At 36.8% G+C, this 25,549-nt stretch overlaps 1 protein-coding gene across 2 annotated transcripts in view; it reads right to left on the reverse strand.

The window, feature by feature from the left end:
- The window catches only part of LOC131051356 (molybdenum cofactor sulfurase), a 385,620-nt gene that overhangs the window by 121,140 nt on the left and 238,931 nt on the right, over window positions 1–25,549 (reverse strand). For both annotated transcript variants that reach the window (XM_057985836.2, XM_057985837.2), the window contains one exon: window positions 25,366–25,467. In XM_057985836.2, the coding sequence (XP_057841819.2) occupies window positions 25,366–25,467 (102 nt within the window). The remainder of the gene's footprint in view (window positions 1–25,365; window positions 25,468–25,549) is intronic.

Consider the following 25,549-nt stretch of genomic DNA (forward strand, 5'->3'; position numbering starts at 1 on the left):
ATGGCGTCAACTATAGGAAAATAACACTAAATTGTAAATAAATAGCGTCAGGCATCCAAAAAGACTCCGGAAGGTGAAAATCATGTAGCAAAGTTCAAGACCTTTCCAACGAGCTATAACACATAGGCATATCAACCCAGATGAAGCCAGAAACCCCTTATTACTTCGAAATGACTAAATACATAGCCTTAATTTAATTTATTAAATCGCTAACTTAGGAAATATTTAAATATATCAAAATATCTCTAGATATCCAATAACAGCCCAAAATAACCAAACAATCATGAATATAACTTTGTCACCTATCTGTGACCGATGTCGGAAAAGCTGAGCTAACTGGCAGTCCCATCCCTAAAATCTAGGGATGCTCCTAGAAACTAGGAAACACACCCAATCTTCCTAAAACTGAAACCATAGTATGGTCCCATGGAACCTCAAATATGGAAACTGCCACAACCTCTTAAAAAATAGGAGACCTCGTCTGAAGGTCCGAAACGGCTCACAGAGCCCCTGCAAAGCTCCATGACCCTCAGAATGAGTCCGCTAACCATGTCGTTGACCTACGGGAACTCGAATGGTAGGTCAATCGCTGCTCATCTCATGTCACCTAAAAAAAGGGGACATTACAATCTTCCCTTCCCGAAGATTGCTTGCCCTCAAGCAATCTGCACCTGCACGCTAAGAACCAATTCACTGGATCCCATATCAATCTAATAAACGTTACTTCACCCAACCGCTGCACTACTCTGATATAAACATTTGTATACCCAAAGTGAAACAACTCATCATGGATCCACTGAAGAAATACACCACACATGTCAATACCAGGATCCCAAATCTTTGCACTGTCATATCCATCCATCATGTCAATACTCATTATACTGCTGCTGCAAATCTGGACATCACCTAACCAGCTGAGAGTTTCACTCCAATTGAAACCATAAATACCACCAATCTTCAATGTTGAAATGGACCCATCAATAAGACAATTTCCAACAAGCAAAGTGTGATGGAAACCTCTCCAAAACCCTTGATCAGCGGCTGCAACTTGTCCAATTTCTCCACAAGTTAGTATGTCTTCATTGGAGGATGCCAAATAAATATATGTTTAGCCATGCACCAAATATAGTCTCTTACACGCTGATCTTCATAGCCCACTATCACCTCTAAGAAAACTGAGTCACCAATTAGTAAACACATCACTGCCCTACCATATGAAAGAGGTGACAAGTCCACAAATGAATAGTAGATGTTTTTGTTCTGCAACATGGATAAACCTTCAGTGGCTGGTCCACTATGAATGCCACCTAACAACTCATCAACTTCACACCTAGTCTTCCCAACTTGAATGTTCTCAATGCAAGGTTTCAAATTTGACTCATTAGATAAAGGAGAATTGCTGATCAAACTCAGAAAATAAAACTGATTTTTATTTCCATTCAATATATCTTCGCTGTCCTTTTCTTCCCTTGGAAGAAATAAAGATCTAATGGATGATTCTCTTTGTATCCTTGCGTCATCTAACTGATTGTGACGCTCTTTGACTCTTTGGAGGTGGTGTCTTGCTTGGGCAACAAGCATTTTTGCTTGGGCAGCTCTATGTAACCAATCTTCGTTCAACTTTTGGCAATGTTTTATACCAACTGCCCCAAAGTACACAAAATCAGACTTATGGTGAGTTGTATTATTTGCATCAGCATAACCCATGCTTGTACCATAAGCACCCGCAAATGTAGAATGCAAACCTTTATTCTCTTCATGACCAAAGGCTGTCATATCTTGAGGAAGAGAAGTTACGTCACTGCTGTTATGGACTTCAGAATTATGATCATACCATGGTGACAAATCTTTGGATTCACTACACACCATTAAATTTCGACTTTCCTCATGGTCTTCCCAATTGAGAAGAGGAAGTAGTGTGACAAATGAATCCAAACTTACGCTGTCCATTTCAACCTCATGTTCTTCATCAATTGCTGATTCAAAATCAGTCTTTGGGCAATCTGAAAACTCATCAAACCTCTCATGAATGTCTTGTGTATTGCTTGAAGTTACAAACTCTTCCTTCACATCTTCCACCAAAAACGATGGGATGGCGTTGTAACCAACCAAAGAGGCACCAATTGGATCTACATGTCTCTCAAAATCTTCAAATAGTTTCGTACCAATCTCACTGGTAAACATCATATCTGCTCCTCTTCCTTTGCTTCCCTTTCTCTCAATTGACTCTTGTTTTGTTCTTGGTTGATGACGTGGACTTGAAAACATCAAGTCATCTTCAACTGGTACACCCATGAATTGTGTGAAGGAAAGGTGGTCACGTATCTTTTTAGGAAGAGAGCAATATTTATCATAGTTGTTCATAACTCTATCATTGAATGTCTTGGCAGGAGACCTTCTCCTTGTACTTGTTGAAGTAGTTGTACCCTTAGACTGTCTAGAACTCCTTGAAGGTGTTTGTTCAAATTCTTTCCCTGCTTGTTTATTTCTAAACAACCCTGTCATGATGTCCAATTTGATTTTCAACCAAACTAAACTCAAATCTGAATTAGAACTCTTGATCTTCACCCAACAGGCTGGCAAGATCAAAGCTCTGATACCACTAAAAGATCCCTAAATGGGTTCTTTGCTGCCCTGGATAAGTTTTAATTAATAAACTATCTTTCAGAGCCTTTTGGTGTTCTTAGAGACTAGACAGAAGATGCAGAAAGTGTTGTTTATTTTTTGGTGATGGGGATTGCAACCATTAACCAATAATAACATAGAATTCAACTCAAAATAAGATATCAGCTTCTGATTTTATTTATGACAGCAGATTACATTCAACTAAGAGTGAAGATACATTCACCAAAACAATTAGAAACATACCACGGATCCAACGCTGGGGTTTGTTGCTGATTTGCTATCCAGAAATGGATACAGGCATGAGTTGAAGGTACAAGGGCAGTCCAGATGTACCAATACACTTATACTACCTCCAAATGAATTACCAATAACAAATTGGGCCAAAAACCCAATAACCAGCTGGAAATCCAAATTCTGCCAGGCAAAATTATACAATTTTAGCCTTAAATCCTCACTGTTTAGCTCACCCTGATCTCAATTCAAGCCTGATGACTGTGATTTCTTCTACACAGTCCTTGCTGATCCTAACAATGAAGTTAAGAACAAGAAATGGAGTTAAAACCCTCCACTTTATTTATTATCACTCCACAGCCATCTGTAATGGTACGACCCCCTTGGGAAACAGTACAGCTGCCAAAAGAAATAAGTAATGCATTGAAATTGAATGTATTCTTGCTCAGATCTGATGTAATGACCTTGCTGCTAATGATTATTGAGTTTGCTTGTTGAAATGACCCTCAATATGCCTGAAACAAGCTTCTGATGTGTTCCACGTGCCTCCTGTAGAAGGGATTCCGTCCTCCTGAATACCAAATCTGAGGTTTCCGTCTCAAACTTGCTTGCTGTTGTAAATTGCAGACCTGCAACTTCCAAGTTCTTCACAAAATAATATAAGAATACCTCTAAGGCTAAATACATGCATTCCTTACATTCCACGTGAGATGTACCTGCTGCAAATGACGGGCTCTAAGGCTGCAAGGATCACGCCCAAGCTGAAGAATCAATCTGCCATGCTGAAACCCTTACTTTGCAGCCTGAATCCACAATGAAGAATGGCGTACTCAATCTCTATCAACTATGCACTCTGCCTGAAGAATCCAATGCCAATAACTGCTGAGGGCTACGTCCCAGCCAGTCCAGATCTTGGGGTTTGTGTCCCAGATGAAGAATCACTCACTCAGAGCAAATTCACAAATTAAGTTTGATTGTGTAAAAGATAATGAACAATTAGGTCTTCATCTCCTTATATCTCCTTTCCTTTCCAAGCCAAACCCTAAAAGGGAGTAAAGTTGGCGCATTATGAAAAGAGTGTTATTTTCTAATTATGGCGTCAACTATAGGAAAATAACACTAAATTGCAAATAAATAGTGTCAGGCATCCAAAAAGACTTTGGAAGGTGAGAATCATGTAGCAAAGTTCAAGAACTTTCCAACGAGCTATAACACATAGGCATATCAACCCACATGAAGCCAAAATCCCCTTATTACTTTGAAATGACTAAATACATAGCCTTATTTTAATTTATTAAATCGCTAACTTAGGAAATATTTAAATATATTAAAATATCTCCAGATATCCAATAATAGCCCAAAATAACCAAACAATCATGAATATAACTTTGTCACCTATCTGTGACTGATGCTAGAAAAGTTGAGCTAACTGGCAGTCCCATCCCTAAAATCTAGGGATGCTCCTAGAAACTAGGAAACACACCCAATCTTCCTAAAATTGAAACCATAGTATGGTCCCGTGGAACCTCAAATATGGAAACTGCCACAACCTCCTAAAAAATAGGAGACCTTGTCCGAAGGTCCGAAACGGCTCACAGAGCCCCTGCAAAGCTCCATGACCCTCAGAATGAGTCCCCTAACCATGTTGTTGACCTACGGGAACTCGAATGGTAGGTCAACCCCTGCTCATCTCGTCACCTAAATAAAGGGGAGGACATTACAACCTGAGAGGCCGAGCAGGCAACTCAAGAGGCACGAGACCAAAGTGGGAGACTCTCGGGCAAGGCAAATCAAGAAAGGGCGATCCCAGAGGCACGAAACCCGAGCCGAATTTGGACACTTAGAAAGAAAAAAAACCGTACGACAATTGACCATACGGTCGATTTTGAAAAAAATTAAAAAACAAGGATGCCACGGTAGGACCACTGGCGGTGGAACCACTGTGCGGTGGCAACACCGACGGTGGACCACCATGCGGTGGACACCACCATGCAGTGGATACATCGCCCACGCAAAGAATAAGACACGCAGCTGCACAAACACACACGCAGCCGCTCCGTCGTCAGTGGTCCACTGTACGGTTGAACTGCGTTGGGCGTGCGAAAGGAGGACCGTACGGTGTGCACGGTTGACCATGTTGTCCATACGCTGGAGGTGTGTCCGTAAGGTAAGGAGGGTGTTGACCGCATGGGAAGATGGTCGTACGATTGGAGGTGTTAGTGTTGTTGTTGACCGTACGGGGAGGTTTAAAAAAAAAACGACGACAACTAGATTGAAAAATCATTCGATGACATGTGGAGCCAGGACGCTGAAAATATTAGAGTGGAGAAGAAGGGTTTTGACATCTTAAAATACCACAGAAATGATGCGCGCCATGGAATTTCGTGTGGTTCTGCCTCCGGACCCCGCAAGGGGCGCTGCCCCTCGACCCCGCTAGGGGCACTGCCCCCAGACCCCCAGTTTATTTTTGAGCTACAATACACTTTTTGAGTCTAGCAAAGGACATAAGGCACGGTAAGTGTTGGGTTGTCCCGTACTGTGAGAAAGAAGCCTGCAGCTAAGCATTGGCGAGGAAGCCATAAGCCGTAGAGGGAGACGGATTTGGAGGTTGTGAACAAACAGAGTTTGAGGGAAGGCATTGCAAGAAAGCGAAGTCATACAACACCAGAGAGTTATTCAATTCAATTATCAGCCTTTGGGGAGTGTGATGGAGGATTTGAGGTGTCTCGTAGCCTTTGTGATAGAGGGTTGTGGCCACCTCTAGGCATGAATGGTACGCTTTGAGGAACTCGGAGTATGTCTCGGCTGGACGTGAGGTTGCCTGTAATGTCCCCTACTAGGTTTAAGACTGTTTTAACCATAATTAATCTATTTCAACAGACTTATGAGTTAAACTAAATTTATTAGGAGACAATTCTATCTTAACCTGACTAAAATCACGGATAACGTAATCTTCTTTCTTATGTTGAACTGATGATAATCCAATCTGATTTATTTTCTCAGTCTTACTTGTCATTCAGATTATTAAGTTCGGTACTTAGATTATTAAATTTAGTACTCAAATTATTAAATTATAGTATTTAAATCATTGTATACCCAGATCGGTATGCTTAGCGGTACTATCTTTTATTACTATATAATAATATCAATGATCATATTCATTGTATGATGCAGAAGACATCATTTCTTAATGCAAAACAACGTTGTCGATTTCTCCTTCTATTCTGATTAAGCTGTGAGTATAAACACTAACAAAGAAACATAGTTTCTACTTACCTGTGTGTACCAACTACGACTCATGATGCCTTCATTTTTCTCTTGATAACACCCGATCCTTGTTTATTATCTCCTATTAGTCTTTCTTTAAGTATCACACCAAAAGCAAGGATGTTAGTGCCTCTAACTGAATAAGAGTTCTGATCTGATCTGATCGATGGCTGCCAGGTAATATATATATACCCTTTTTCCTTCCCTTCATGCATCGACTTCCCCTTATTGCTGGTAATAATACTTTCTGTATCCGGTATGCCGATATACTTATGCAATGCTGACGATGCTAATAACACTGACGGTGATATGTTGCTGTTCCTGATCTGGAGATTTATGCTTGCAACAATGAATAATGGTGCTGTCTTGGATATGAATATGTATGCATGCAACCTGATGTGCCAAATGCAATGCTCGATAAAGAGCACATCCATAAGGATATAAAGAATAAATAAAATACAAATCCCATGCCTGATTGTGGGTGTCTGATTGTCGTAATATATCTTGCAATATGAATGGATCGCATCTCTTCATAATCGATGAGACACAGCTCCCCAAGTCGAACTTCTTCCTAACTATCGGTTTACTTGATCAAGGAACCATAATCGCTGTCATCAACAGATCTTGTAATCGATGTCTTTGTTACTATAATATGTGCATTTTGATAATGCTCAACTAACACGATCGTTGACTAATCATCATTTCATCACCTAATTTCCTCTCATTAATATTGATTTTCATCACTAATCGCGGTTTGTTTGGATGCCTTAGTCTACTTGTAATCATATTTGATTTGTGTATTACTTCATCCTTTGTCTTATAATGATCTTCACTATTAATGGATATTGTCATCGATTGTATTCTTCCATGGACACTTGGCGAGTATACTTAGTCTTCCTCGATCTCCATGCCATGTATATGCTTCGACCAGATATCTCACCTATACATGATGATTGATATCTTCAAGACAATAGTCCCTTATTGCCAATGGTTACTAGTATTCATTCTTGAGATTATGCGTCCATAGTACTTAGTCGATGCTAATTGTTATTTAGACTGGGTAATTCTTATTAGTCATTGTCCACATTTATTATTGAATATATAAATTATGTGTTTATTATTTTAAATATATAAATTGTGTTTATAATATAATATTAATTTATTTTTATTTGAATATTTCAAACATTAATAAATATTAATTAAATAATAATATTTAATAAATAAATAGATTTCAAATAATCATTCTTTGATAATTATTATATTAATTAATAATAATAATTGTTTCATTTAGGATATATAACAATCAAGGAGGGGATATGACAGTCTTATTATAATATTAATATTATTTTTATATTAATGAATGATTAATATTACTATTAATATTATTAATTACATAATAAATGATAATTTATTATTATTATGAAGAATCACAAAATCTATTATTGATTACATCACCAGGATGTGGGGTTATGACAACCCTCTCACTTAGAGGAAAATTGTGAAGTCTCATAAATGAGACGATTTTCCCATATTATTAAATGTTAATTAATAAATGTTTTAATTAACGTATTTATTTAATCACAATAATCCAATGTCCAAAGAGGGGTTATGACATTGCCTTGGTGGATGCACAGAGGGCTCGGAAGGAGCTAACCACCAGGTTGGAGGCAGGAGTAGCGTGAGACTTAACTCAGCGTACCCAGAAGTTTAATGCCGAGAGGGCAGCGCGGGTGGCTATCGAGGACAAATTGGCTAGGGAGACAGTATCATTTGAGTAGCAATTGGCGGAGGCTGAGACTGAAACGCGTGTTTTGCAGACAAGTTTGGTTTAGGCACAGGAGGACTGTGATGTCGAAGGAAGCAATAATGGTGAAATCTGCACTTGAGCATCGGATGGTAGCAGAAAAGGGTTTTCAGGCGAGGACGGAGCAGGTGTATAAGTTCCGAGCTCAACTGGCGTCAGCAGTTCTGTTTAATGTCATCTCTATTTTGTATTAAGTCGTTCGGAGACGACTTCTTTTCTTTTGGGGGGGATGATGTTGGCGGCAATATTGTACATGAAAATAAAACTAGTTAATTAAGTTGGAATTGTCTTGGTTAGTGGCAACCGAGGGGTGGCAGTTGCGGTGCGGCGGTTGGCACTCACACCCCCTCGGCATCTTTATATACTTCTAAATGTAACTTGTGAAGAACGATTATGAATGGAATAACATCTCTTATATTTTATCTGATATCTATGGCATTATTATTCTACATTACGTGCTTTATCTGTGTACTTTAAGTTATTCACCTGAGAGGGTAAACAACAAGTTATTTTTTCAATAAAGTGCACTTGTAATCAGCCAAAAATTTCCCTACAAAGACCAAAACAAAAGAAATCATTAAAACTTGCAATTCAAGGAAAATTTCCCACCTGCAATCAGGGAGAAAAAACCCCGAAATTGAAGGAAAGACATAGCAAACGAAACCAGAATGCGACGAAATTTGAAACGCAATTCGAGGATGGACTGAGGATTAAGAAAGTCCAAGGGCGAAGCAAAATTCTGCCTTGGGAAGCATTCCATAGAGTAAAATCTTCAACCTGCAGTGACTGTTCTGAAACCCGAAATTGCACAGAAAGCTAGGAAAAGGAAGACCAAAACTTGGACAATGATGGCAAAGACACCCCCCAATGATTTGACTCTATCAAATGTGAGTTTTGTACCTCGTAAAACGTGCCTTGGAGACAAAAATGACACTTTTTAGGCGAAAATTTGTAGGGGTTGTCACATTTTTGAGAATCTAAAAATGAGGACAACACATTGGGAACGATACCTCCCTTTGATTGCATAACTAAGGGCATGAGAGATCCTCCGAAGGGTTGCTTGAGAGTGAAGGATATCTCAGTCTTTCACATTGGAGCTCATAGAGTTACAACATTATCCATGGTGAATAATCTGAAGTTACATTCAAACTCATAGTATTTGATGATATTTTGTGCCAGCATTTTGGAGGAATTAAGACGATTTTTGTAGGAGCATTTTGGGAAGTTTTTGTGGTGTTTGCAGGTGTCATATCAGATCTGAGACAAATTGTTTCAGACCTCTATCTGCCACGATTTTGCTCCTATTCCATTGTTAATGCATCATATTAAGATTTGGAAGGCAGCGCTAGCATCTAGGAGGAAGGGCGATTCATTTTGGTGCATTTTGGAGAAGTAAAAAGTGAAGTTCGATGTCCATCTAATTCTGAAACAAAATCGTACTAGTCTGGACCATCTCACAATTTGGTTCATAAACCTCCACTTGGGCATCGATTTTGACAATTGTCATTGGCAATCATCTTGGGAAGTAATAGCGATTCTTTTGGGCATTGTGAAGAGGAGTTTGGCCTTCCAAGTTATTAAGTCTCAGACCTCCATAGCAGCAGCAGGGGTGATTTGGCAAGAGGGACGAATTTTGACTTTGGAGGCTTCAAGATTGAAGATATTGCTTGCATCTTCAGGGCACTATACCCCAGGTTCATTTGACATTAAAATCCATTGTAATCTCAGTTTGTATGTTGAGTCCTTAGCTGTCATTTGTCTTCAGAAAATCTGAAAGTGGTCATTGTTATTAGTCAATGAATTTTGTTACAAGTAGGCCTATATAATGAGCATATGATTTCCAAATAAGGAGTGTTAAGACTGATTCATATATTTATGACTCCATGGGTTGTATGCCAGCTATTTGTCAAAATTACAGTCTGCTGTAGTTACAGATTTCTGCATATCTATTCATGCTATTACATCAAAAACATTAAAAAATAGAGTTGCATTATCATCCTAGATCATTGTCCTATTGTTTGCAAGTCATACGTATTGGGAAACCAAATTTCTTAGTGTTAAAACTAGTCTGAAGTATTGCATCAATCAGAACAGCATAACACACAGGTAGGTTAGAAACCGCATAACACGCAGGTTATACAGTTAGAAAGCTTGAGCAGCAAGGTAATCAGTTCATTGTTTGACAATATCCCTTGGATATCACAGTTAATAACAGCAGGGATGTTACACATCAACCCCTCATTCTAATTCGTGAGCATCAACTCACTAGAGGCACCAATCCCTCATTCAAATTCCACCTTTTTGTTAATTATAGTCTCAGTCGTAATACACAGAAAAAATAAATCTATCTCCTTATTTTTATCAGCGCACAGAAACTAAGTCTGTCATGTGCAATTTAATTAAGATTAAATTTAGTTAGTATTAACTAACAAAATTGCTATGCTATGTTAATGCATCGTTGAGTTTACTTAAGGAAATGATCGCCAGTGTAGAAGGATCGTGGCTCCACACAGGGGTCGCGATCCTATGTGGAACCACGTGGTTCCACATAGGATTGCGACCCCCTGTGGAGGCACGATCCAATGGAAGCAAACAATATATATACGCTACCCTCTCCGTTGAATAAGATAATTTCGATAGGAGAAAACAATACAGTGATCGGTAGTAAAACATAATCATTTGTTTTCAACTGCAGAGGCAAATCAATAAGACTATTAAAATCGGTTTTACATTCCTTATATTCTACGCTAAAACCTTTAAACTAGTTGTCTCAAAATTCTGATTGCTCAGAAAATAATAACAGTCTATTTACATTTACATGGTATCAGAGCCTAACTACTTAAGATCCGAATAGACTAAAAGCGAAGTTTACATATCAAATCGAAGATTTCTAAAATGGCAAACACAATCAGATTCGAGGACAGACTCGAAGGAGCAGCAAATTTTGTGGCTTGGAAAGTCAGAATTATGATAGTATTAAAAGAGAACAAAGTAATCAAATTCATAAAAGAAGACAAGCCCGAACTTGCAGACGAACCTGAGAAAACCGTGTGGAATGAAGGAAGTGATAAAGCTGTAAAAATCGTGATAGATGCAGTAAGGGATCGCATAATACCACTTATATTAAAATATGACAACGCTTATGAAATGTTCAAAACCCTTGAAAGGACGTATGAGATAAACAATCCGAGCAAAACCGTAGCTCTAAAAAGACAGTTGAACCACATAAGTATAAATAAAGGTGAAAGAATAAACTCATACTTCATGAGGATAGGTTCACTCAGAGATCAACTGCAAAAACTTGATCATCATGTCGAGAAGCAAGAACTATCAATGATTACTCTAGATGGATTACCTGAATCCTGGGAATCATTCAAACAAGGCATAAATGCAAGGGACAAATTTACAGAATTTGATCGACTAAGGGATGACTACCTCCTTGAAGAGTCAAGGCAAATGAAAGGGGGAAATCACAAAACTAAAGATGAGGACCTCCACATTTTGAATACCGACTCCCGTAAGAAAGGCAAGAAGAGAAACTTCAAGAAGAGAAAATCCCATCATGCGAAAAGCTTTCATAAGAAAGACATGTCAAAAATCCAATGTCATAGATGTGATCAGTACGGACACATGTCATTCAATTGTCCTGATAAAGTAAAACAGCAGGCATCATTCGCCAAAGTAGAGAGGAACACAGAACTTGAATCTGAGAAGTTTGTATTATATTCAGCACTATCAAGTCAAGCTTCAAACAAGTCTAACACTTGGGTGATAGACAGTGGATCGTCAAGACATGTCACCGGATTCAAAGAAATACTAGACTCAATAGAAGAGGGATCAAATGAAGAGGTAACAATAGGGGATGACTCTGCACATCCTGTAAAAGGTGTCGGAACATGTACAATCAGACTGAAGTCTAGAATCTCAATCCAACTCACTGGGGTACTATTTGTACCAGGCATCAAAAGGAACTTAGTCTCTATCTCTGCACTTGAGGATGACGGATATAGAGTCTCATTCATAGAAGGAAAGGTAATGGCATGGCCAAAAACATCCACCTTCAAAAGAGCACAAGTGATTGGTTACAAACAAGGACACCTATATGTGAACCAAATCAAACCTTACTTCATGAAGTCATAGATCAAGCGGAAATTTGGCATAGAAGACTAGGGCACTTACATTTTCGTGCTCTACCCTCTATGGAGAAATTAGTCACAGGACTACCTAAACTAAAGCCAATTCATTCAGATGTTTGTAAAGGATGTGCACTAGGGAAAAACACTAAAAGCTCTTTTCCCTGCAGTTCTAGAAAAACTAAAGGAGTACTAGAACTAGTTCACTCTGACTTATGTGGGTCTATGTCTGAACCATCACTAGGAAACGCATTATACTATGTAATCTTTGTAGATGATTTTTCTAGGAAAACTTGGATTTATTTCCTTAAAAGTAAAGAATCTGAAGATATTCTTAGGAAATTTAAAGAGTTCAAATCTATTACAGAAAATCACTCTTGTAGGAAAATCAAAACTCTTAGGACTGACAATGGTAGGGAATACACATCAGAAGTATTTAAAGAGTTTTGCAAAGATGCTGGGATTAAGAGGGAGTTCACTGTACCCTACAATCCTCAACAAAACGGGGTTGCTGAAAGAAAAAATAGAACAATAGTAGGAACGGCAAGGGCTATGTTGTTAGAACAAAACCTAGAAACTGCACTTTGGGGAGAAGCCACTAATACCACTGTATACATTCAAAACAGATGTCCTCACTCACATATTGGTGACAAAACTCCTGAAGAAGTCTTTACTGGAATTAAACCTGATATTAGCCATCTCAAAATATTTGGATGTCCTGTTTATATTCATCTACCTAAGGAGAAAAGAACTAAATTAGAACCTACTGGACAGAAAGGGATTTTTGTAGGATATAGTGAAACATCTAAAGCCTACTGAATATTCATCCCTGGTCAAAGACAAATAGAATTAAGCAGAGATGTCATATTTGAGGAAGATATAGCTATTAACAGAACAAGGAGTTCCATCACACCTGAAATCCCAACTAATTCCATTAATTTGGAAGCAGATTCTCTTTTTGAAACTCAGAGGGAGCATCCTGAGGATATCACCTTGGAACTTGAGAACACTACAATAGAGAATCCCAGGAAGAGACCACTATGGGCCACTAAAACAGTACAGGAAGCAGAATCCTTTGTAGCACCTAGAGGAACAGTTAGAGAAAGCAAAAGACCTTCAAAGTTCTCTAGCTATGTTACTCTAATGACAGACCTGATAAATGCTGAACCTTCAAGTGCCAGAGAGGCTCTTAAACAACAAGTATGGAAGGATGCGATGATAGAAGAATATCAATCTATCTTAAAGAATGATGTGTGGAAAATTGTGCCTAGACCTAAAGGAAAATCAGTTGTATCTTCTAAATGGCTCTTTAAAATTAAGCATGTTGCTGATGGCAGTATAGAAAAACATAAGGCAAGATTTGTTGCCCGAGGCTTCTCATAGAAGGAAGGAATTGACAATGAAGAAAAATTTGCACCTGTTGCACGATACACTTATGTCAAAACAATCTTGGCTATAGCAGCATCTAAAGGATGGAAAGTTCATCAAATGGATGTAAAAACTGCATTTTTGAATGGAACAATTGAAGAAGTATATCTAGAGCAACCTGAGGGATTTGAGGTAAATAATGCTAAAACACATGTATGCAAGTTAGAGAAAGCACTGTATGGTTTAAAACAAGCTCCCAGAGCATGGTACGAAAGAATTGACAGTTACTTATTAGAGATAGGTTTCTCTATAAACATTGCTGATCCAAATTTGTATTTCAAAATAATCAAAGGTGAAATGTTGATACTCATATTATATGTAGATGACTTATTAATTACAAGCGGAGATCATCTCATTGCAAAATGCAAACAGGAACTAGCTTCAGAGTTTGAGATGAAGGATTTAGGTTTACTCCATTATTTCCTTGGATTAGAAGAATGGCAAAAACCAGATGGTATTTATCTAAATCAAGGTAAATACCATTGACATTCTGAAGAGATTTGGAATGATGAATTGTAAGCCAATGTCATCTCCTATGGAAACAAACCTGCATAAACTAAAAGAAGCTATAGCAGATTCCAAATTTGCAGATACAGACAGATTATTGGATCATTAATGTACCTAGTCAATACCAGACCTGATATATGTTATGCAATAAATGCACTCAACCAACACATGGTTGAACCCAAAGAAATACATTTGGTTGCAGTAAAGCATATATTGAGATATCTACAAGGTACCTTGGACTATCGACTGCATTATGAACACACTGCATTGAACCTACATGGATACTCTGATTCAGACTGGGCTGGAAGCGTGATAGACAGGAAGAGCACTTCAGGATGCTGTTTCAGCTTAGGGTCAGCTATGGTATCTTGGATCTGTAGAAAACAATCTTCCGTAGCTCAGAGCTCCACAGAGGCTGAATATATAGCTGCACCCATGGCAGCTAAGGAAGTCGTATGGTTGAGGAAATTGATAATAAGACTGTTTGGTGAAAGTCTGAAGCCTACTATCATTCATTGTGACAATCAGAGCTGCATTAAACTTTCAGTGAATCCAGTTTTTTATGATAGATCCAAGCACATTGAGATCCCATATCACTATGTAAGAGACATGACAGAGAGAAAGGTAATAAGACTGGAATATGTCAATACAGGAGATCAGACAGCTGACATTCTCACCAAACCCCTAGCAAGAGTGAAAATTGATCACTTCAGGAAGTATCTTGTTATGGTTAAAATGTAATTGATGTCTAAAATTTATGTAAACTTCTTGGTCATATATTTGAGTATATGAAGTATGTAACCTTTCCCTGTGTTCACTCCTAAAGGATGACGATTCTTTAGTTAATGAACACTTGTATTTTAACATTGTAAGGTGATGATCTTATAAATGTTTGAAAGATCATATAAACTGAAAATCAGAAAATTTGAATATCAGTAATATGATAAGTTATAGTAGACATTATGTAGGCGGATTAATGTTAGTGCACATACTATAACAGGGATATCAAAGTGAGTATATCCCTAGTATCACAGACTGATACTTAAAATTGGATATCAAAGTGAGTATATCCCTAGTATCACAAACTGATACTTAAAATTGGATATCAAAGTGAGTATATCCCTAGTATCATAGACTAATACTTAAAATTGGATATCAAAGTGAGTATATCCTTAGTATCACAGGCTGATACTTAAAATTGGATATCAAAGTGAGTATATCCTGAGTATCACGCGATGATACTTCACACCTAGGTGATGTAATTCTCATGAGATTAGTGGTGAGCTCAATTAAGTTTTAGGTCTATACTCCTAAGACTAAGAGGGAGTGTTAATTATAGTCTCAGTCGTAACACTCAGAAAAAATAAATCTGTCTCCTTATTTTTATCAGCGCACAGAAACTAAGTCTGCCATGTGCAATTTAATTAAGATTAAATTTAGATAGTATTAACTAACAAAATTGCTATGCTATGTTAATGCATCGTTGAGTTTACTTAAGGAAATGATCGCCGGTGTAGACGGATCGTGGCTCCACACAGGGGTCACGACCCTATGTGGAACCACGTGGTTCCACATAGGATTGCAACCCCCTGTGGAGGCACAATCCAATGGAAGCAAACGATATATATACGCTACCCTCTCCGTTGAATAAGATAATTTCAATAGGAGAAAACAATACAGTGATCGGTAGTAAACATAATCATTTGTTTTCAACTGCAGAGGCAAATCGATAAGACTCTTAAAATCGGTTTTACATTCCTTATATTCTACGCTAAAACCTTTAAACTAGTTGTCTCAGAATTCTGATTGCTCAAAAAATAATAACAGTCTATTTACATTTACACTTTTAATGGATGATAGATGATTCTAGTCTTCTCAACTTATGTTGTAATTCTTCTTTTCAACTTGTTCTACAAATCTGCTATAGAATGACTATAAGACTGCCACAAAAACTCTCTCTCAAACTGATGTATGTACTTGGTTTGTCTTCTTTTCATTCACATACTTGACACACTCCTAAACATCTTTCTCTATAATACTCTCACATCTCTCAAATGCAAATATATATAATTTTCAAATGGGATATTCATATCAAACAACAGATCCTTTCAACTATACACTCTTTAACCTTAACAAAGATTAGTTTCCCAATCTGCCCTTCTTAATCCTCTTTTTAAATCTGCATACTTCATTTATTCATGACTTCTCATATATCTACCATTTATTCTTCTTTTACAAATCTGCCTACAGATATGCCTCCGTATTTCATACACACCATACATTCTTCTCAATATACTCTTATATCTTCCCACAGAGAAGCGATTTCCTTAGGGACATCACCCTTCAAAACAAATAGAAACATTTCAAAACAGGTCACATCTCTTTGCACATACTAATCGTTGCCATATGGTAATTACCTTTTGTTAAAGGAATAGCCACCTTTGCCATAATTGCTGCTTTCTGTTATTAAGAAAGTTGATCATCGTTTTGTTATATTAATTGCTTGTCTTTTAAAAAAGATTGGTTCTTCCTTAATTATCAATCGCACCTATTGCTCATCATAATTGTAATGTCCCCGTTTTGGGATTTACCTAATTTAGTCTTGAGGCAACAATTTCAATTTAAAGTGAGAATTGTAATCTCTTAATAAATATAGTTTTATCAAAACTGAAGATATTTTATTAAAATATTTAACTTAAAATTCTAAGACTAGTTCGAAAGATAGAACATATCTTGATAGCTCTTATTATGGGTTAGGATATTGATGATGTAATGTCCCTACTATTTAGAGATCATTAACCAGCAAAACAGATGGTTAGAACACCACAAACATATAAATATACATGTGTAAGTAATCAAAAAATTACAACTTAACTTCAATGCTCAATTAACATAATCATAATTTTAATCTAATAAAAAGGATACGAATGCCATACGAAGGTATGTCCTTAGGCAGCTATGAGGCTCGCCTTCTTGGAACCCCTTGGTTCCAAGCCCTCCAGGAAATCGAAGATGAATTCGAATCCTATCTTCGGTGTAACTTCTTACACCCAAGCCCTCCAAGGAAGACCCTTGCCTTTCCTTGCCTTGGATGATGCCTTCATCATCCAAGTCCTTAAGAGGGATCGGCCTGACCTTTGAGTCCTGTCTTGAGTATAACCTCTTATACCCAAGCCAGCCAAGGAAGACCCTTGCCTTTCCTTGTCCTGGATAATGCCTTCATCATCCAAGTCCTCAAAGGGGATTGACTCGATCCTTCCCTTCTTGGTTGGGTTTGAATCAACCAAGCCTTGTATTTGCATAACATTTTTAGTTCATAAATATTCCTTTATGTTAACATGAACTCCTAATGCATTATTTAATTAACTTATATATGTATATCAACATGACATTTTCATCCTTCACATTTGCAATATGTTTCTTAAAATACCTTGTATTCCTAAATCCCTTTTGATATGCAACTTATGTATATGACATTTACAAGATTACTTTTCCCTATGTTATAACTAGTGAATGTTATACCTTACAATGTGTATACGTTCCCACTAAACAATTATGAACATGACCTATTAATGGTCTTACCCATTACCCCTTGTTTATTAATTAATACTAATTAACATTAATGGACCTTTACCCTTAATCCTAACTATTAATATTAGTAATAAAGGAAACCCTATGTATTATACCTTAACTTAATATAGCGTAGGGTCCTTACCTTGCTGTCCGCTGACCCTCCTCTTTATTTTCCTGCAGTCCGCTGACCTTCCTCTTATTTCCCTGCAGTCCACTGACCTTCCTCCTATTTCCCCGTAGTCTCCTGCCTTTCTTTTTCTCCCCCGTAGCTTGATTGCTGCCTCTCTTAATATCCGTGAGGGGTTGTGTCCCTCCACGGGCCCCCTTCCGCATGAAGGGGTGCGGAGGTAACCGCAGCCTTAGGCTGTGGTTACCTACGCACCACTTCGTGCGGGGTCACCCAGCCTGTTTAGGATTGCTTTATTTTTTATTAAGTATTAAATGTTAATATATAAATTGCAATTTATTTCCTTTTTAATATATTAAGTGTTAATTATATTTCATACAATATTTCCTTCCTTTTTAATATACTAAATTATTAATTACATTTCTTTTTAAATATATATAAAAAATATTATGTATAATTTCCTTTTTTAAATATATCCAAAATATATTCGAAACTATATTTAAATACCTTTCCATTGAAATATTAGTTATTTAAACAACATTCCCTTTATTAAAACAAATTAAATATATTTCCTTTATTTTTCATAGAATACTTAGATCAAATGTATTACCAATTTAATCATTTGTTTGATAATACTTTTCTTTTAATATTTTAATTATCAATTAACCTTATTTAATTAATCCATATTTAATGATTTATTTCCTCTTAGTATATTAATTATTATCTAATAAATTTACATTGGTGATATTGTTAACTCCTTCCTTATGATCATCGATATTATTCCTTAACCATAACTGATGACTATTATCAAACTAACCATCATCTCCCCTCAAACCGATATTGAGTAAGTCCCTACTCGTCGTCTTTCAACCTTAGAGGAAAATCGTGAAGTCTCATAAATGAGACAATTTTCCGATTTTATTTATATGATTAAATATAATAACATTAAATAATTACTTAATAATTTTAAATATTTATTCGTTGGTAATTATTATACAATTAATAATAATAACTTCTTCATTTAGGGTTTCTCTCTCTTTATCTCCATATGTATAACGACCCAGGAGAGGACATGACAAATGATGACAATAAGGTTTGTTCCATGCTTGATACACATGGTCTCTTTGATATATCCATCTCCAACCTATTACCATCTTCTCTTGGATCGCTCATTACACTTAGTTCAATAGATCTAATCAGATCACTTGTTTCTTAATGCTTGATAGGATATGTTTCCTTATGGAGCTCTGATGATGGCTGTTTATGCTTGTTTGTTGTGATCGGTGGCTCTCATGGTAACATCGATATGATAATCGCTTAATACCTTCATCGATTTCATTCTTGATCAATGATCATAGAAACTATTGTAACCTAAATGGTCCAAAAATCTATCGCTCATGTGAGCAGATCCAATAATGGATGAATATGAGATTAATATTTTTCAATGATCCCTGAATGAGGGAGACTGATCCCCTTCTTATACTTTACCCTTTGAAGTGATGCCTCTAAAGGACATGCCTTTGTCCCTTCATAACAAACGACACCTCTCCTTAACAGTTTATTGATTAGACTTCCTTTAATCAATTCCTTCTTAATATTTGATGTCTAATAATGATGTCTCATCAACTCCCAATATCATGCTTTTTTCCAACGTTGATGCCGCAATCAATGTCAAGACGTCTATCAACCTAATTACAACTCAATCCCAATATGTTTTGGTCCTTAGAAGAGAACTGAATAATGGAGTGATGATATGTAGTGTAGTCAATACGGTAGTCCTTGAGTTAATTATAATGAAGTCAACTAATTACAATTGCCATGATACATTTACTCAAGTGTTGATACATTGTACTATTCCCACTTATTTTTTTCGGATTTCAAGCACAACAATATTACAATGCACCCATTAAAGTTAGGAAATATAATTCCAATGCTACTGAAAAGTAACCCTTCCACTTTCCAATCACCAAGAGCCCAATGTGGGAAGGTGAGAACATACGGTGTCAAGGGGTTCGTTAGCTCACTAATCCGCTGGAAATTACAATGCAAATAAAAAACTGGGCGGCAAGCCAGCCCCTTCCACTTTTCAGCGGGATGAAGAACATGAACTTGGTGGTAAACCAACCAAGGCAACCAAAGCATAACAGAACCAAATCACTCTACCGCTTATGCAGCGGGAGGAATTTTAAATAAAACTATCACTCAGCCACATGTCTCAACGTGAGGACAATATCACTCAACCACTTGCTCAGTGGGAGGACAAACTGAATTACAAACATACAGGCGGCTAAGCCATCCTCTTCCACTTGTTCAGCGGGAAATGCAGCATAGAATGAATTGGTCAGTACTACTAAGGCAATTCTTACAATGATAGAAATGTGAAAGAAGATAGAGTGAAGTACATATCTTAAGAATTCACTAACACATTTTAACCAAGAATACTACTTGCTGTTCTGAAATCAGATACAAGGAAAACGCATAACCAGCCATCCTGAAACCCACTAAATTGCTTGTAACTCTCTCAAACCCCAATAGAATCATGCCAAATCAGAAGCTAATGAAGCGTATGGCATAAGCAAAGAAAACAATACCTTGAAACTGCAACTGGAGAGCATCAACAGAAATGCACACAACCCAAGGCCATTCTGGAAATGGCGTTTTGCTGAATAGTTCGATTTGCAACTAAAAAATGGAGAGTTTTCCAAATGCCACGCCAATATAGGGGAACTATCGTCTCTCAGGTACGCTTCCAACAAGCCCTCACCCAGAACGATGCACTCAACACCCCGGCAGCTACGAGCAAAATGCACTTCCAGCCAACACACCAACAACACCCAAAAAAACTAGCAACACACAACTTCTACACCAACACACCCAAAAATCACCAAAAAGCTCACAACTACGTACCATAGCTAGGAGTGATGTCTCACACTCGAAACCGGAAGGAAGGATCTAGGAGGTATTCACCCTCGAAGAATGTCTGGAGTCATTCCGACAACATAACAATATATTTTCTCTGGATGCTCAAATGAGGAGCCCAACACCTGTTTATATAGCTTTTCCATTCTGAAATTCAAATGAAACTGCCTCCCAAATTCGCCTCATTCAAATTGCATTTCATTTCAAGTGGTGGACCCAAAGTGGTGCCCAATTTCCCAAGTCAAAATCACGCCAAGGAGAAGGGGCCACGATTTTGGCATTATAAAATTTTTTAAAAAATAAAGAATAAAGTCTCCTTTTAATCTCCAAATAAATCGCCCAGGCACGACTTAGGAAAAATATCATATTTTGCACAATTTCCCATTGCATCAATCAGTAATAAAATAATTAAATAATAACCTTAGGATAAGGAATAATATTTAATTGAATCGCTTATAGTTCGAGTACTGATTATCAATGACATCCGAATGAGGCTGAGCAATGAGGATCACTGAATTGTGCTGGATCAAGACCAAATCTAGGATTGCCAAAAATAGAATGCCCCAAACTGCCACTTACTAAAAATAGTAAGTCATGAAATAATGCTCCAAATATCGTTATCTTCGCAACCAAAGAAAGAGCTTGGCGAGCTTAGCTACTCTGTACCATCCTGACGGCCAAACCCCAACTGACTAAAAATAGTAAGTTCACATTCCACCTCTGACAAGTCTGGTCGGAACTCCAAGGAACATGGGAACCCTTAATTCACCTTTCCACATAGCCTACGGGTCTTCGGAATAGGCCAATGGACCACTGAATGCAACATCACAAAGAAAGGGAAATTACATACATATTAGTGTATGATTAAATTTGCACTTCTTGTCTTAACTCATACCTTCTAAGAACCAACCAATGCTTATATGGATCAGTGTTCACATAACGATCACTTTTAAATCACTTTTAACTATTGCTTTTTAACAAAACCGATCACTGCTCTTAATCATTGCTTTCACCGACTTTCATCAAATAATCACTGCTTTATATATTAATTGTTGCTCCTTGGATCACTATTGGCAAGTGCTATCTTCTAATAATAGATTCTTCGTTGTTAATATTAATGTATGTTTCTAATGTAGATAGTCGTTGCCCAACATAGGATAATCATTGTTGATATTAATCGATCACCTTATAGTCGCTTTCCTTCACATGAATCAATGATGAATTCCTAACAATCATATTAGTGATCAGCTTTGTAAGGCGTGAATTCCCATTTAACGAAATTGACTATAATGGAAGTCGGCCATAAATTCCTAATCATTGATCCATTGTTTTTAATCTGAAGTCGGTTTCCATCATCATCTGTTATAGTCTTTGTTACTGGACATACATGTTATTTGGCATTAATGACAATTCCCAACAAACTTGCTCATACACTTGCCAGTAACCTTGCTTTTTCTTATATACTATTTTTGTTTATAAAGATAATACAAGGAGCTTTCTCAATATTAACAATACTTGACGAAGTCTTATTTTGGGGACATCACAATAATGAGATCATACAAGGAGCTTTCTCGATATTAATAATACTTGATCGAGACTAGTTTTGGGCACACCACAATAATGAATCGCCGCTTTTTGATGAATACCGATCACTATTTCTTTTATGTTGTGCATACTATAATAAATTGTTGTTTTTCTAAACAACAAACTGTTACATTTATCTCTCATAGAGAGTCGACCTTCTTCAAGTTACTTAATCGTTGTCTTTTATATTAATCACTTTGTTCTTTACAATATTATCACTATTCATTATTTGTTCTGTCTATTAATAGATATCACAATCTCCTTTTGACTTGTCTTTACAAAACTTTATTTTACTTAGCGTTTTATTCACAAGAACCAACAAAACGCTAAGACCTTTGAAGCGACGGTCAATAAATATTTGTCTTCCACTAGAGTCAAACTTACCAATATCCGCTTCCTTTATGCATCGCTCTCCATTCTGTCCATGTTTATGTGCATGGTTGCTGCATTTTGAATTTTGAATTTAACATTCGCTTCGCTGCTTGTATATTACAACTTTGTAATCACTGTTCAAACATCTCCTTTGTAAATTGCTGTCCAATCTTAATGGTAATTGCTACTATGTTGATCATTGTCCATTATATTAATCGCTGCTCCACTTATCACAATGAAGGACCAATTTCATGAATGGATTTCAGCTTTAGCAAATATATCATCGTGATGATGCATCTTAGACTTGCACTTTGCATCACTCTATACATGGATCACTGCTCATAATCTGATTTAGTCACTGTTCTCCTTAGTAGACATCGGCCCCTTGTGCCACTGCTATGCTCACTAATAGTACTATAACTATTGTAACAATCAATATATGAAGATTGCCCTTAACATCCATGTACAAGCTTAACCCTCAAATGATTACCATCAAAGTTATACCGATCGTGACAACAAATCACATCTTCCGCATCACAGGCATCCTTGGTAACTATAATAAATCGCCACTATAATTCATCACATCAATTTTTGTCTTGGTAAAGTCGCTGCCATAAAGGAAGTCGACAATATTGTAAGAACTCGGCCATAGTAAATCGTTCTCTTAATTTAGCAATTCATATTTTAAATTATATTTAATATATTTTACTTCATTGCCTTTCTAATCATCTTTGTCCTTACTATAAATATGACTTTAATCTTATTGTCTTTTAGTCAGCCATGTCTAACCAATCCTTAAATTAAAGATTTGAACACTATCTTCAATATCAACCTTTGCCTCAACAATTGATGCAATTTACCTTGGACATTCCACTAAATGGTTATAATAATATTTACTCCTTGCATACAATGATATTGCTACTTTGACATCAATATCAATCATCTCACTTTTTCATCAACAATAATGAATACCATTTTTCAACATCAATGAAAACCTTGTCTTCACTCCTTTGACATCGATGACAAAATCTAACAAACACAATTGAGTGCCCTTGACATCAATGACAATATTTCCATTTAGATTGTGTATTAAGCTCTTTGATATAAATCATAACTATCCAATTTTTTAACAACTAATGGCATTCTCACCTTTGACATCAATGGCAACATTCTAACAGTACAGACGGATTTCCTGCTTGGTCAAAGAGGTTTTCATATGCTTCATCAAGGAGTAGTAGGTGTCTAGCTATCCCCTCCCATTCTCCCTTTTTATGTTCTTTAGTGAAAGTTTTCCTCTCCTCTTGACTATGACTTTGTTTGATGCTTTGGCTTTTGCTCCTTTGTGGGCTTGGACAATCTGTCAAAAATCCTTTGGTTTCTCTAGCGATTATCCCAAATCTCCTTCCTTATTCTTCTTTTTTTCTTAGTCGAAGGGATTTTCTCACCAATCCTTCCTTTGTTTTTTGACCACTTGGAACATGTTTCCTGTCCTTGTTATAGGCTGCATGGATATTAGTTCCTGAGGGTACATCTCCTATTGGTGCCATGTTCCTCAAACTATTGGTTTCTCTCTTTCTATTGTTGCAGTATTTATTGCCAATGTTGTTACTGATCCCTCTCGATCTAAACATTTTGTAGGATAATGAAATGGTGTGCAATGAGTCTTGGCAGTCTGTGCAGCAGACGATCAACCTTTTCATTGATGGTTAGGTTATCCCAAATGACGTCCTAAGGGACCTCTCTCCTAAGAGCTTCCCTCCAAACATGTGCCTTTAACAAGCTGTCCCACAATTTCACCAGGTCCTACGTAAGTTGGTCTTCCCATTCCTCATTGGCTTGTACAAGTTCATTTATGGGCTGTCCCATTACATTGTCATGATTCTCGTCCGTAAGTTATACTTTGCTAGGGTTTGAAGAGGCAATTGTGCCAAGTTTTTACTCACTAATTCTACTTGAATGAGTAACGGGAAGTAAACGGAATAAAAGAGTACAAAATATAATAATCATTCACAACAATGTTTCCAAAAAGCCATGTTGTTTTATTCATTCATCAGATATGCATTGGATATAGGAGTTCATAAATGTAGTCCTCGACTATGTGTGCAATGAAAGTTATATAGAAATCCACTGATGGTTGAGAATGCCAACAATTAGTAACTACAAACTGACAAAACAACTTATTTTATTAATTTACAAACTACACCCAAACATATTAACAAATTTACTTAAGACTAACCTGTGAAGATCTTTGGAGTGAACCTTATCAATCTGCACAGTATCATTTTGATGCTTGTCACTTCTAGACTATAGTTGGTACTTTCAGCTCATTGGTAATGGATTCTAATTTACAACTACTCTAGCATTCACATGATAACATTTAGGATTTGACAATTGGCATTGTTTAGCTGCTATAGCTTATCAATTATCTGTTGTTTAGTGTGTTCTCCATTCTGTATTTAATATTTATTATTTAATTTTGTATATTTTATGTATTTAATATTTATCAATTACAAACTCTTTTCAACTCAATATGAAGTAGTTTCAGATCTTAATTTACAAGCATCGTTTTTTATTAGCAAATGATCTCACATCTGTTCTTTACTTTTATTAGTTGTACGTAACCTTGGACAAGTAAGCACATCAATTACATTTACATAGTAATAGCATCAAATTCATTTAAATGTTGCCATTTTTTGTTACCAAAACAAGCAAGAAAGTGTTTGCACATCACCACGAAGAGTATCACATTGTGTGCTGAACAAAGGTTTAGACACAAATCAAGAGTAATTACCAACCTGCACCTCTTCAAAAGTAGACATGTAACCAAAGGACACCCTGACGGCTCCAGTAGGCCTCCCACATATAATATCATTATCATCCCAACACACATGTCCAGACTAACACAGAAACAATCAGTCAGTCTCATCATTCGAAAATGCCATACTTATGAAATTTAGATACAAAAATATTCATGCTTCA

The sequence above is a fragment of the Cryptomeria japonica genome, chromosome 11, assembly GCF_030272615.1.
Source record: "Cryptomeria japonica chromosome 11, Sugi_1.0, whole genome shotgun sequence".
Taxonomy (NCBI): domain Eukaryota; kingdom Viridiplantae; phylum Streptophyta; class Pinopsida; order Cupressales; family Cupressaceae; genus Cryptomeria; species Cryptomeria japonica.